The sequence below is a fragment of the Rattus norvegicus genome, chromosome 2 (genome assembly GCF_021556685.1).
Source record: "Rattus norvegicus strain SHRSP/BbbUtx chromosome 2, alternate assembly SHRSP_T2T, whole genome shotgun sequence".
In the NCBI taxonomy this organism is placed as follows: Eukaryota; Metazoa; Chordata; class Mammalia; order Rodentia; family Muridae; genus Rattus; species Rattus norvegicus.
In genome coordinates this window covers 22459387-22474793 of record NC_141535.1, presented here as the reverse complement: position 1 = coordinate 22474793, position 15407 = coordinate 22459387, and the positions used below count along the sequence as shown (strand labels likewise).

The following is a 15407-nucleotide window of genomic DNA, read 5'->3' as shown; positions in this document are numbered from 1 at the left end:
TCATGTGTTATCAAAGTTAGGCATGAAGTTGCTTTAAATTTTTTTTGTGAATTAAAAAATAATTGTGTTGTGAATTGCATCGTAATCATGATGTGACACAGACTCGTGTTCCTCCAGTGGTCTCATGACTTTAGAAACTGAGCTGCCTGTCACGATCACAAAGACGTGAAGACTGAAAGCTGAGCAAACCTGGTTCTTGGACTGTTTCCTACCATCTGAACCCGGAGGAAAGGGGGGCAGCGAGTTTTTATACAGCAAATTGCTAGGACTACTGTGCTCAAAAAGTATAGTTTAACACTCAATTAAATGTATCCTTACAATACCTTCTATCCTTTTGAAATATTTTTGTTAATTTATAATCTGGGTATAAAGTTTCGTATATGTTATTGCATGATATTTAACAAGTGACTCTTGTCATGATAAGTACCTTTGAAAGTGATTTTTCAGAACTATTTGACCTTCATGGTCAGTCATTGTTTTCCAAAAGAGAGGTGTGATTTTCCCAAGTGAGAGAGAATCTTTATCATCCAGTGTATTTCGGGGGGCCACTAAATCTTGGCCAATGGCATTGATTAACAAGATATGTAAGACAGAAAATATTTAATTACAGGAAATTTCTAGGGAAATGATTGCCTCTGGTAGTTTAATGTTTTGACAGAGCTTGTAAATGTGCTTGGTAAGCATGTGCCTGATGTCAAACCTTCAAGCACTCGCACAGTAAGGTCTAATCTTGATGGCCAGCTTGACGCACATGGAAAGATGGACTCTTCCTGGAAGAATTGCCACCATTAGATTGATCTATTTGCACATTTGTGGGAGTACATTCTCGACTGTAAATTGATGTGGGAGGGTTTGGTCTAGTACAGACAGTACCATCATTAAGAAAGTGGTCTGCTGTAAAAGAAAGCTAGCTGACCTTAAGATAAAGGTGGAGACCAAGCCACTAAGCAAACCTCTGTGGTTTGTTTCAATTTATGCTTGAGCTCTTTCTCTAACTTCCTGCAATAACGTATCCTGGCTTAGCTGTGTAAGCCTAGTAAACCCTTACGTCCCCTCCCTACTCCTCCCAAAAAACGAAAACGGGCTCCTTAACTTAATGCCCATTGGGTGGATGAAACAAAGGATGAATCTGCAAAGACTTTTTTGTGTGAAAACTAATTAAAAAATTAGAGAAGAGGATTTGTAACTCACTCTGAAAATACCTTTTTTTTTTTTTGGAAATAGTACTTTTGAACAGTGATAAAACATCTGTCCTGTCACTTAGGTGTGGGCCATGATTACCAGTGGATTGGCCTCAATGACAAGATGTTTGAACATGACTTCCGCTGGACTGACGGCAGCGCACTGGTAAGATACTGGTGGATGTGAAAACATCAGGGCATGATGTACTGGTTTATGTCATAGTAAGCAATGGGCTGGCTAGGATCACTCCTTGACACAAGGCTGGACTACAGAACTGTTTGCAGATAACTCGGCCTAGTCATCAGTGGCCTCTCTCAGAACTGTGTCCCTCTTTCAGAAGACTGTGTAGAAATGGGAACTGTGCTGGGTCATCTTAGCCTTCTTCGCTTCAAAGCAAAAAGGAAAACAATAAAAGTAAGAGAGACAAGACAGTCTTTTATAAGGATGTTTTTTCTTCTTACACAATTGCCATGAAATTCTGCTATAAAGCGTAGCTCGTTTTTAATTAGAAAAAGAGTTCAGCTTTAATGTAATGAATTTACAATGTTGTAAATATCATTCCACTTCAACCCTGCTGAATAATCCTTAATCATTTATTGCCTATTTCTGTTTCTTTACTTAAGAAACACAACTTAGAAATACTGGCTACTTTAAGTCTGTGTAAACCGTTCTAGTTTGGGTTTTGTTTTTATTCTGTTTGCCTTTTTCTTGTTCTTTTTCTTGTTTTGTCTGTTTTTTTTTTTTTTTTAGGAAGGGTTTACTGCATAAGTCAGGCTGCCCTGCCACTTATTATGTAGTACAATAAGTTCTTAAATCTCAATGGGTAAAGCTGTTTTGAGTGATGGGTGGTAAACACAAGAGAACATAGTGTTTTAGTACTAGTTAAGTTGTGACTTGCCACTCTGAACATGCTCAGTGACTCTGTTGTTAACAGCCACTTGGGAAGAATAATTCAACACCTTGACCAAGGCTCAGTCCAGATGTATTTATTCTAGCTAAAGCTCCAGCAGCTGAAGTTCCTGGTCAGTCTCCAGGTGTTTCTGAAATGACATCACATTGAGATCCACTCAGCTGGACAGTAAATGTAAATTAAGTTCTAAATTGATAAAGGGGGAAGAGTCATTACTAATGCTTAAATTTCAGATTTAAGCTCTTATATATGAATTAATTATGTGCTTCAATTTTGCTTTCTGCCTGCTAGTCATCTGGATTTGTGTTTGGGACACGGGAAGGAAAGGTCATACTAGAGTTAGCCAGGAACTATTCTCTGCATTTGGAAGCTCTGTGCTGTCCAAAGATTCTTGTTTGACCTCTGAGGGCTCACCACACAATTGCCCATAGGTGCCCGCTGAGTTCACCTGTTAGGTTCAATTCTTTGTCCATCATCAGGAAACTGTTGATACAAGGCCATTACCTGAGCTCAGCTCTGTGTCTGTCTGCAGTTTCTGACTCATCCTTCTTTGATGTGAATAACAGCACAATTTGTTAGGATTGAGTAACTCCCAATAAAGCTCAACTGGTTCCCTCTCTGTTATCACTATGTATGTAAAATTGGCACTGCTTGTCATTCAACTGCATAAGTAGGCTTTTGGCAAGAAAATTTGGCTTTTCTACATGACAGAAAAAAAAACCTTCAGGGAGACAAAGTTTATTTTATCCCCTGGTTTCAGGGAGTTTTAGCTCATTGTAGCAGGGAGGGCAGGACAAGATAGTTGATAGTGGGAACATAACGGGTTCTTACATCACAGAAGCTCAGGAAGTAGAAGGTAGCTGATGCAGGGACCAGGCAATCACCTTTGAAGTCCACTGTAAACACCCACTCTACCAGCTAGGTCTCACTTTCTAAAGGCTTCCCAACTCCGCCCAGATAATATGACTTCTGGCCAGCAAGCATGCAAGCCAGGGGCTGGTGGGAGACATTTCAGAACTAAATCATAACAGTATTCGTTAAAATAGGCATTGAGCTTCAACCCTTTCCCTTATTGGATTCCAATGTAATAAACTGATTGCCGTGATTGTCTCTAGGCAAGTCTAATGACTACAATCTTTTTTCCTCATCAACACCTCATAGAGAAGTACAGATCCTTGTGAGATGCTGGCTTTAGAAGAGAACTAGAATGCTCAAGACTCAGTCTGTAAAGTTGGATCAGCACTCCATGTGTCCTGTAGATCTGAGCCACTACTCATCCCCTTCTCCCCTTATTTTTGTTTCCTATTACATCTTGAATAAAGCCTATATTGGTCAACCACATAAACTAGCTTAATAAAACCCGATTGGCCTCTCTCTGGCAATTATATAAAGTATTAAAAATACTTTATTCTCTGTCACATCCATACGGTTAGCTTCAGATAGTGTTATTCTACTATTGCTCAAGAAAGTAAATCCACTCCCATTTGTTCATGTCTGTTATCTTTTTACTTATTGAATGTTCCTTGACAATTTTATTTGTATATACTGCTATTGTGCATTTTTACTATTCGAACTGATACCCTTTCTTCTCTTCCTCTATCATCTTTTCTCCCCCTGTAATCTTTCCTTCTCCCTGCAGATTCCTTTCCCACATTCTCATCTTTCTGGCTTGTTTTGTGACCCATTGAGTTTAATCAGAGAGGCCTGTGTGACCTCGAGTTTGGAACTATGCACTGAAGTCTGGTGTGCTCCCTATTGGGTACACAACTGGAGACAATGACTGTACCTTCCCTGAAGCTATCAGTAGCCAACTTTTCAGCAGAGAGATCGGGCTCTAGCGTCCCTCTGGATGTATACATGACTGCCAACAGACCCAGGCTTCAGAAGGCACACTGTAGGCAAACATAGCTGCTCTGATACCACATTTGCAATGGCTGTGCCATACCCAAGAGTTTACAACCGCTTTCCTATCTTTCCCCTTTAACGATGTTTCTGTCTGATCTGTGCCCATAACTTTTTCATATAGACAGAAAGATCTTGTTAAATTAATCTAATTATCGTGTCTCCACTCAATACTGTCTCAAAATTCAGTAAGTTGATGAGCATCATACTTTTTCAAAAGAGAAATATCTGATTGGGGTATTTTGAAGAGAAGTCAGAGTAGTGTAACATACTAACCACAGAACTCAACTGCAGCCTGGGTCTTATTAATTCACATATATCATTAAAGTCTTAGGGCTAAGCCTTTCCTAAGAGGCATTGTTTGAAGAAGGCAGCAAATGAACCACATAAACAAGCAAGGTTTATCAAAGAAATGATAAAAGTACATCCAGAACAAACTGATACACCCTTGGTTTCCTCTTAATCCAGTCTTTGTGTCAAGTAAATAAAAACATGCTAAGGAGTGTTCCCTAACTTTGAACATTTGGGAACAGAAGAGCACAGCTGCCCACCAGTCTGCCTACTTTTGACTGATCTCTGGCCCACTTTTCTCCTTTTGGATCCACCCTTTCCTCTGTCCTCTTTCTTTCCGACACAGCCTAGGTGTCCTCTAAACGTGCTCCTAGTTCTCCTTAACAGGATCCATATGTGTGTAAGCTGTTGGCTAAAATAGTTCTCCTTTGTCTCACTGTTTATTCTGAGGTTTTCTGCTTTTGACCATGTCCCATGTAATGGTCAAGTCTCTTCTGGGAAAACAGTATCTGCTTACACTTGAGGAAAGTGAATCACCATGTGTCATCTCAAGGGCTTCGTTTCTGCACCAGGGTGCTTTCTCTCTCCTTCCATTCTCTCACACTTCTTGTATGACAGTTATTAGAGTGATGCACCTTGGGAGGTAGAGTAGTATCAAAAGAAACAGCACTTGCTATTTATCTAATACTGTCTTTTGCTATTAAGTATCCAGGAATAATTAGTATAATCCAGGAAATAAAGCTTAATTAGATCTCAGTGTCAGTGATTTCATCTATTGAAGTAATTAAACTTTGTTCCCAATAAGCTCAAAGTGTAATTGTATAATATTCAATATGATCTTACTTCATAGCTAGACTAATTCAATACATGTGTTTGTGCTAAGTTAGTGATGCTGTCTGGCTAAGTCATCAGAATTTGCCTGTATTCCTCAGATTTTCATTAATCCTTACATTTTATTGGCCTTCGTAATAAAATGTTGATAATGTTGATAAAAGGCCAAGTTCTTGTTTATGTTATGGTTGAAAAATCTTTTCATTATTTATTTGGGGTGTTTGCCCAATGACTTTGACAAAATATACTTCTGAACACAACAGTATCCTAGCTTCTCTTGTAATTTATGTTTCCGTTGTTATTTTTCTTAGCACATTTCAGTTTTCACTTTGTTTCTTGGCATTTTCCTAGCCAGTCCATCCTTTAACTTCATCATCTCTGACAGCTCAGCATACCCAGTGCTTTATTAGAGACTGGCAAATGACACAGGCTGAGTTCCTCTCCTTGTCACCTCATGTACAAGTTCAAAGCCATTAAGTTAAACTCTTCAAGTTAAGCATACATCAAAGGCCGGGACCTGGAACAGGCTTTTCTTCTCAGGCAGTTAGACTATACTAGCTGACTTTGAGGGTTTTTGGTTTTGCTTTTGCATTTCTTTGACCAACTGTTAACTGACTGGCCTCAAGCGTTTTCCCTGAGATGTGTTTCCTGGTGCAATGACAGGCCCTCATCTATCCTCACTGTTCTCAAATTCTCCCTACATCCTGTCCCATCCAGAGGCAACCCTTTCTATCTCTCATTAGAAAACAAACAGGCTTCTATGGGGTAAAGTAAAACATAATAAGATAAAAATAAAATGTAACATATTGGGATGGGACAAAATGAGCTAGCAGAAGGAAAAGAACCCAGAAGGCACAAGAAACAGACTAACTCATTCTCAAACTCGGGAATCTCATAAAAATGCTAAACTGGAAGTTATGACGTAAACACAAAGGACAAGTAGAGTGAAAAGAGAAGAAAAAGAAAATGCAAATAAAATAGAATAAAGCAAAATAAAAATAAAAGAATTGATAAGAGAAAATTTCAACAACTTGGAGAGGTAGCGGGTAGGGGATGAGCAGAACCGTGACATGACATTATGAGAAGAACTATCTTCAGAGATGCTGTTGAGCTTCTTTTCTGCTGACTGACTGCTGTTGGGCTTGCAGCTTGCCCTTAAGAATGATTTGCTTCCCCTGGCAAAAGCTTCATTTTCAATCAGAAGTGGTTTTTAATTAGATATAGCTACTGCATTAGGGATAGGGACATATGCCCACTTCCCCTTTAGGATCTAGGACCCCATTTGGAGTAGACCTGTGCAGACCCTCCGTTACTGCCTCAGTCTCTGAGAGTTCATATGCATCCCAATGATGCCTCATTAGAAGACCTTGTTTTCTTGGTATTCTCCATCCCCTCTGGCCAGTATCATCTTTCCACCTTCCCTGAGCGGTGCCTTGAGCCTTTAGGGAACAAGTTTGGCGGATTCAACCCATTTATGGCTGTTACTCCTCATTCCTTTCTTAAGAGTCTTCCTTCAGGTTCCCTGCTTTCCAAACAAAATTCTATCATTAGCGCTGCAGAGCTCACCACCTTCATTTGTTGTATTAAGATACAATCTTTTAATCCCACAGATTTGAGGAGAAAGACCACTGACAACAAATCACACTCAAATTCATTAAAACAAACTCATTTATTCATGTGCAGGGCATGGAGTGCTCTCCCTAAAGCAGGGTTCAAGACATCAACATTGGACACAGGGAAGATAACGGTTTTTGTAGCTCAGGAGTGAGGAGGTTCTAAATGGGGAATTTGGCAGGCAAAAAAGATGGTGTTACAGAAGCAGAAAATGGGCCTAACAAGTTGGTCATAACAGCCTCCCGAAATAGATGTGTTTGAAAGCTTTGAATGGTCAGCTTTTTGGTTGACCATTCGTGGAACAGACAGTACCCAACAAACCACTTATAGTTAAGGTCACAGGTAAACATAGCAAAATTCCTGAGAAACAGATTTATTCATGAGTGGGAATGAATCATTTATCTTTATTATAAGATGGTTTTCAAGCCCAAGATGGAGGCAGGCTGGTTTATCACATCTCTCAGTAAATCCTGACCTCTTACTACTGTGAGTTTCATGCATTTGCCCTGATGATAAGCGTGTTCTAAACTCTTGCTCTAACTTCATCTCAACACACTGGAATATCTTCTAAGATATATTTCCTGCTTCCCCAACAACGGGTTGAAAATTAAGCTGTGGTATGCATTAATTTCACAATGATTATCCGCTTCTCTCCCTCCCTTCCCCTTCCCCCTCCCTCCCCACCATACACACTCAGTAGTATCTACCCATTAAAGGCTTGGATGAAACCACATCAAAGGAATGTCATTTTGGAATGTTGTTGCCCAGAAATTAAGAAAGGGGTAGAACTGAGAATTCATTTCCTTACAAAATGCTAAAAAGTTTTAGAAAGTCTAGCATTAAAAAAAAATCTTTAGTCTTTTTTTGGGCAATTTGTGCAGGTCTTTCACATTTTTACTCCAATGGTGCCTTCTCTGTCAGTGGTAAATGTGGGGACCTCCTAAGCTGTTGGCTTCTTTGAGTTTGGGAAGTCATCAAGAGTTTCTCTTTTACTCTCCAGTCGACTGTAGGGAAGATACAGAGTCTTTCTCAAATCGGTCTGTTTCTCAGTCTGTTCAGTAAATTCTAGAATAAGTCTAAGACTCATAGGGATGTCTTGTCATATTCCTAATTTAATCTTCTCAGCTTGCACTTGATAGCTGTGTTATAGACTAACACAGGTTAATTAATATTATTTTAAATTGTCTTTCTGTGAAAAATCCACTTAATGTATTTCTGTGAGATTACTGAATCCCCCTGCCTAGTTTAGTAAGTGTGACTCAGTAATGTCAAGCTGATGCAGCTACAATCTGAACCCCCTCTCTCTGCCAGACTAACCTATTATTACAGTTGAGACACAGAGCACAGTGATGTGGGTTTGCCTTTAAGTTATTGTTTTCTTTTTTCTCTTTCTTTCTCTCTTTCCTCCTTTCTTCCTTCCTTCCTTCCTTCCTTCCTTCCTTCCTTCCTTTCTTTCTTTCTTTCTTTTTTTTTTTTTGAGACAGGGTTTTGCTATGAATCCCTGGCTGTCCTGGAACTCACTTTGTAGACCAGGCTGACCTCAAACTCAGAGAGAACCACTTACCTTTGCCTCCTGAGTGCTGGGATTAAAGGTGTGTACCACCACTGCCAGGCTGGGTTTGTCTTTAAATCCAGAGGTACTTTGTCTGTTTTTCTAAATAGACACATAGGTCTGTCAAGCAATGAATTGTGAGAGACAGCTTTGAAAAGAAGAAAAATAAAACAGTAATAGCCCATTGCCTAAAGAGACATTTTAAAGTGACAGACAGGTGTAGCTGACAACCCATTCCCCCTTTTTCTGCAGTGAGGTGCCATTAACACCCTTTCTGGAAACAAAAGCTACTTCTTGGGCAGTGGAAGACAACTGGAAGTGCTAACAAATTCAGAGATGTGAACTGTGCTTGTTTGTATCTTTCTAACCTCAGGAAAGGGGTGCACATGATTTGGTAGGAAATGACCCAAAATAAAACCCTCATATATATATATATATATATTTAAGGTTTTCAAAGTAGCAAGTAGAGAGAACTTTAAATGTTTTCACACAAACAGATGATAAATGTTTACGGTGAACAATTACTTTAATGGTATCATTTCATGTTGCTTCTACGGACAGAAATACCATAGTGTATCCTACAACATGTATTTTTGTGTGTTAATTAGATAGAACAATATTTTTAAAATTCTGTTCTCCCCACAACAGAACCTTGGAGTTCTTAAGAACCTCAGAAGTCTTAGAAGGATTTCTTTGAGACACTTGTACAGGCTTCATCTGTGATGTGGTTTTAGCCAAGAGCCACATCTTTGTGAACAAGTCACTGCATGTCAAGATTAATTCAATTATGTTAAACTTTGCAGGCTTCATTATATTAGCCCCAAAGCCAAGGAAAACATGCACTTTCCTCAGCCTTTAACCTATTACTCACGAATAGAAGACTGTAGATCTCTTTCTACTAAAGACCACTACGTTGTTAAAGAAAAATTTTACTTCTGTTGTGGTTTAATTTGATTGGAATCAACAGCTGTTTCTTCTGAACTTACATGCAGGATGTTATGAGTCACCATGTAGTTCTAGAGCAAAAGACTCTTGTCTATACCTTTTGTTCCTGTTGCTCAGATGTCTAAGGATGGGTTTAAATGGCGGAGGTGCAGTGTTTGCCACCACTGGAAAACCATCTTGTATTTGACAAGTTTACCCTGCAAGTGAAGAAAACTTAATGAATGCAGGAGGCCTCTTAGCACTGCTGCGTGAAACTTTAGAATCATGTGCACATGTTTAAATTTAGCTGCTAATTAGTTTAAGGCAATGTACAACCATGGAAAAAGCAAAGGAAAAGAGGTTGAATGGTTTTTGGCACTTTCTCCGGCGTTTAGTTCCTTAGCATTTCATGACTGACGACTTGTGCAAACAAGCTTGAGTGGAGGAGCCCACTGGCACAGGGCTTTGTGTGGATTAAGTGTGTGTTGCTTCTAGAGGCTCTGCTTGGGGCCCCTGTCTCACAGTGGGAGTAACTTATATCCCTCTGGAAAGGCTGTTGATAATTACTGCTTTGTCAGTCAGTGAGCTCACAGCATTTCACAAGATTAGTGCTGTACTCCAGAGTGGCCAGATTGTCTCCCGTGAAGAACTCTGCCAGCTAGGAAAATAATGGGCACGTTGCCGCTTTAACAGCTATCGGGAGACCCTGCATTAATTTTCCTTCCCTTCAGCATGTTCAGTTTGGTAGAATCCAACTGCAGGCTTCCAGTGGGTAGTGATGCCCAAACAAATGTTCTTTCTCCTCTGAAACAAAGCTGCTCTTTTCTTCTTCAGTTGTGGGTTCAACTAACGATAACACCAAACCATAACCTCCTGTAAAACGTAACTCAGGACCCAGACCAGAGTGCAGGGATTAGGACAGTCTAGATCTACCTTGCAGGCAAGGCGTTTGCCTCATTCAAGGAGAACAGTTAAATGTGACCCCTGAAGGCTACAAACAAATGACTATTGTGTGCCAGAGCATTCCAGGAAGGAAAGAAATTTTGATTTTGTAAGCTGCCTCCATGGCCTTTTTCTCAGATAACTCTTTGCTCTGTATTCTGGAAGATGGCGTTGACTCTAGTGATTGATTACTTAGTGGAAAGCTAACTCCTTATTAGGGTGTGTATGCATGTGCATGTATGTATGTTCATGGGCATGTATGCATGCTCCTGTGTGTGTGTGTGTGTGTGTGTGAGTGTGTGTGAGTGTGTGAGAGTGTGTCTGTGTGTGAGTGTGTGAGTGTGTGAGAGTGTGTCTGTGTGTGAGTGTGTGAGAGTGTGTCTGTGTGTGAGTGTGTGAGTGTGTGAGAGTGTGTCTGTGTGTGAGTGTGTGAGTGTGTGTGTGAGTGTGTGAGTGTGTGAGTGTGTGAGTGTGTGTGAGTGTGTGTGTGTGAGTGTGTGAGTGTGTGAGTGAGTGTGTGAGAGTGTGTCTGTGTGTGTGAGTGTGTGTGTGTGAGTGTGTGAGAGTGTGTCTGTGTGTGAGTGTGTGTGTGAGTGTGTGAGTGTGTGAGTATGTGAGTATGTGTGAGTGTGTGTGAGTATGTGAGTGTGTGAGTGTGTGTGAGTGTGTGTGAGTGTGTGAGTGTGTGAGTGTGTGAGTGTGTGAGTGTGTCTGTGTGTGAGTGTGTGTGAGTGTGTGAGTGTGTGTGTGAGTGTGTGAGTGTGTGAGTGTGTGAGTGTGTGTGAGTGTGTGTGAGTGTGTGAGTGTGTGAGTGTGTGAGTGTGTGTGAGTGTGTGTGTGAGTGTGTGTGAGTGTGTGAGTGAGTGTGTGAGAGTGTGTCTGTGTGTGTGAGTGTGTGTGTGTGAGTGTGTGAGAGTGTGTCTGTGTGTGAGTGTGTGTGTGAGTGTGTGAGTGTGTGAGTGTGTGTGTGTGAGTGTGTGTGTGTGAGTGTGTGTGAGTGTGTGTGTGTGTGTGTGTGTGTGTGTGTATTGCCAGGTGGATACACAAGCTCTTGATAGTGTTTTTTGTATGTAACTTGCTTGTATTCCTTGGAGATAGTCTTCTTGCCCTTGGTGACATGGGCTATATTAGGGTTTTGTCTGTGGCTCTTTGAAGCCAGTAGTGATTTAATGGGTCCCAGGTAAAAAAAAAAAAGTCTGTACAAGTCAGCTTGTAGTATAGGTGTGATATTTTCAGAACGCATTTTTGCAGATTCACATAGCATGTACTTCATTTTTGTGTGCTGGCGCACAATTACTTGTTGGCCTTATTCTAAATATGTTGAGTGGATCTACTAGGCACGATTTTACCGTCTCTGAGGAAATTTCGCCATCAATGAAAATCACTAGATGCTAGTAATAGGGACATGGAAAACAGGCTTTTTGTAGGTGCTTGTCTTAAGGAGACAAGTCAGATGGCAGGTGCCATGGTCAAAAACAGAACAGGATGGGATCAGAAAATACAGTCTATTTAGGACAAAACATCTGTCTGGTACTAAAGTCTTTCAGTCACAAAACTGGGAGGACATGCCATAGATGAGATTCATTTTTTTACTCTCCAGGTGGAATTAATATTTGTGAATCTAAATTCCATGCTGGCCTGCAAAGTACTACCATATCAAGCGGTCTATGTCACCACCTGGTGGTCACATTATGCTTTGAATTTTAATATGAACGTCACTACAGTCTGCAGGGATGATGTTTAGACCCATAGCTTTGAAATGCATAATATTGTAAACCCAATAGTTAAATGAAGAATGAGATAATTTGCAAGCACAGTAGGAAGCTAACAGGTACCTTAAGCTCGATAAAGTCCTGGCAGATAAGGTTAAAATTAGCACCATTCTTTCTTGAAACTTCACTTTACACACAGTACTAGAAGCCAACAGGTCAGTTCCTTGACTTCTTTTCTTGGCAAGTGAACTGAGAGGGCTTCTGTGGTTTAGTATAAAACTTTTTTTTCTGTGAATTAAATTATCTGTGTTTGGAACAAAAGGATAGATGAAGAGCAATAATTGAATTTTTCATGGTATATAAAAATCAAACTATAGTTGAAAATTTAATTAATTTCCCTCAAAATTATTCCCAGAAGGGTGTCAAGTTACTTTTATCAATAGGGTATATCTGATATTTAAACATTTTAGCCCCATCAAAATAGTTCCAAAACAGTCTTTAATTAGCTACTCCAGGAAATCCAAATTATAGTGAATTTTAAAGTATAAAACATGATGGTGTCTAAACTGAAGAATTATAGCTAAGTATCTGGTTGGTTACAGAGACAGATACAGAAGGGTTGTGACAGTCACAGATTCAAGACTTAGAATGGCAGTGATTTATGAGCTCTCCAGAAGCACAATCTTGAACTGTCCAGGATGGGAGGCAAGCATTTTCAAAGTGTTTAATTGGCTTTCGAATCTGCATAATAGACATCTCAGACTTCCCACCTCAACTGGAATATGTCTGCCCGCTCTTCTGGCCGTTCTGGGTCATCTCTAATAGATTTCGGCAGAATTAATCAGATACACAAGTCTGTACGAATAAAGACATCCTCGGGTTCTTCCATATATCATCTAGGTGCCGATAATTACTAGGACTGTATGAGTAGACCCTTGTGCATGCATGTGCGCGTGAATATTTGTTCGTGTGTATATATGAAAGAAAGGTACATCTTGAAGCTCACATGCAGATGAAACTTAAGATTATTTAATGTCTATAACAATTTTGTTTAACTTGTTTTCATTCTATTAACTGGGAGCTATAAAATAAAAGGCACTTGATGCTTCTAAGACTGATTCATTAGGAAAATCAGTGCTCAGTGATATTTTACTGTGGTTATTTTACCACAATAAGAGTCAAATCCAGTTTAGTGAGAAGAATGTGAAGGAGGGCTAGTCACTGATAAAACTCCAAAAGGTTTCACTTTATGATGACAGTCTAGATTTAAACCGGTATTTTAAAGAGTTTTCTTTTAGGTTTACTCTGTGTGTGTATTAGTGTTTGTCTCAGTGTATGCATGTGTATCACATGCATGCCTACTTCCTGCAGAGTTCAGAATATGATGGCAGAGATAGTGTCTGATTTCCTAGTTCATCATGTGAGTGCTTGGGGCCAAACCCAGATGATCTGTGAGAGCAGCACTGACCCATCTCTCTAGCCTCATACTGAACATTTAAACGATTCTATGAATTCCTTCACCTTGTGACCTAAGGGTTTTGTTATTCCCATTGAAATTCTCCTCTTTTAAAGGCAGACTATTAGACAACTTATTGCCACTTTAAAAATAAATATAATATTTTATTAATGCTTTGGGAATTTTATACAGTGTGTTTTGATTATATTCACGCCCACTCCTCTCCTCAAGTCACTTGCAATATTCTTATATACTCCTTGGTAAATTCACACATGGAGATAGTATTTGTAGATCATATCCATGCTCTCTAACTCCTCTCAGACCTTACTACTTTCTCTTCTTCTGGTTTCTTTCAGAAATTCTAGTGCACACACATACATACACACACACACACACAGGCACACACACACACACACAACACACACAACACACACAGGCACACCCTCACAAAACCAAACCCCCAAAACAAAAGCAAAGCAAAGAAAAACAAAAAAACATACAAACAAAACATTGAAAAAATCCAAAAACAAAACAAGACAAAATCAAAGACCCAAATATTATTTTGTAGTGGTGCACTGGGGAAAAGTGAACCAGTTCATGCTTAAGAACCTCTCTTGTTCCTGTCTGTGGTCCTCTTTGCTACCCAGTTGTTCGCACACTTTCTCAGAGGTTAATTGGCCTTTATTTGTGACAGTCAGTGCAACATCAGTGAATGCCTGCCTGATAACCTTGTTCTCTCTCTTCTAACGAAAGCAGTACTTGAAGCAGAACCCAAACCTGTAGCAAACTTCTTGTTTATTTTTAAGTCTTACACAGATCTAGAAAAAGATTTCAATAGTCATTTGTAGAGAAGCAGTTATTTACTTCTGCCTATGGAAATGTGAATTAGGCAAATCATATGGTTTTGGTTGGATTGTTCATGCCTGGGATGCTGATTAATTGCTGGGATTTTGGTATCATTGACCATGTGTTGTGTATTCTAAAAGATAAAAATATCTCCTACTATATATGAGTGGGTTTTTTACTCTCTAGCCTCCATATATGATTGTGCACTACAAGATTCTCCTTGTAGTCCGTTATTGAAAATTGCACAAAGCTGACTCCACCCCTCCCCACCTGCCATGAGGACTGAGGCAGGTGAGGGGACTGCAGACGTAGGGAAGAAAACTAATGCTGCGCCCCTTCAGAGAAAGCCATCCAGTGGCTTTGAAACCTGAGGGCCCTCCCTGAGGGGTTAGGAAGCTGCTGGCCTGGAGTGTCATGTGGGCTGCAGAAAGCCCGCAGGATAATTTTGACAAGAAAGACTACTTGGAACAAATGTAAGCATTTATAATGTGGTCTATACTTAGATGGATAACTTTAGTCTGCTGAGTTTTCCCCCAGAAACATTTGGGTTGGTTTGAAACAGCTTTCCTGTATGTGGAGACGAGTTTAGTGTAACAGAGCCATACTTATTAGCTGCTGGAGCTCGGCCAGGGGTTTTTTCAACCTTTTTATTATTTTGTCAGGTGAGACATTTGACTTCAGTTGGGAGGATGGGGGGAGTAACTGAAAAGTAAGTGAATTTAATTGAATTGAAATGCTTGTCATTTGAGGACTTGTTTTGCAGGTACAGAGAGCCAGCCGGTTATTTAATTGGAGCCCCCAGAGTAATTTTGTCAGATGATATAAAGCATTAAGCAATTTTATACTGGGTCGAATTATCTTTTAATAAAACAGGAGAAACCTTTACATCTGAGTTAGCGTTCCTTTCCATCAACCCTTTGAGTTTTATGTTATAGTTTATCTCTGCCATCGGAGGAGAATGAAAGACCAAAATTATTTGAACATTTTCTCTCAAGGCAGTGGGGGTTCAGGGTCGTGAGAAGCCATAGCTCTGTAGACACGCTGCCGGCACCTGTTCTGGGTAAAGGTTTTGAAGACGATTTTCTTAACCCGTGCTGGCTTCTTAGAGTAACTCCTGGTTTGCCAATCCAACCCTAGGAGTGGGTTGAGTCGAGGTCGTTCAGAGGAGCTCACCCAAGACTACTAGGCAAGTTTGAAGCCTGCACAAACTATGTGGTAAGAACTTTCTTTAGTAGAAAAAACAAA

The 15407-nt window shown here is 40.0% G+C and overlaps 1 protein-coding gene across 4 annotated transcripts in view; it reads left to right on the top strand.

Moving 5' to 3' along the window:
* The window catches only part of Vcan (versican), a 99543-nt gene that overhangs the window by 71852 nt on the left and 12284 nt on the right, over positions 1-15407 (top strand). For all 4 annotated transcript variants that reach the window (NM_053663.1, NM_001170559.1, NM_001170560.1 and 1 more), the window contains 1 exon segment: positions 1265-1347. In NM_053663.1, the coding sequence (NP_446115.1) occupies positions 1265-1347 (83 nt within the window).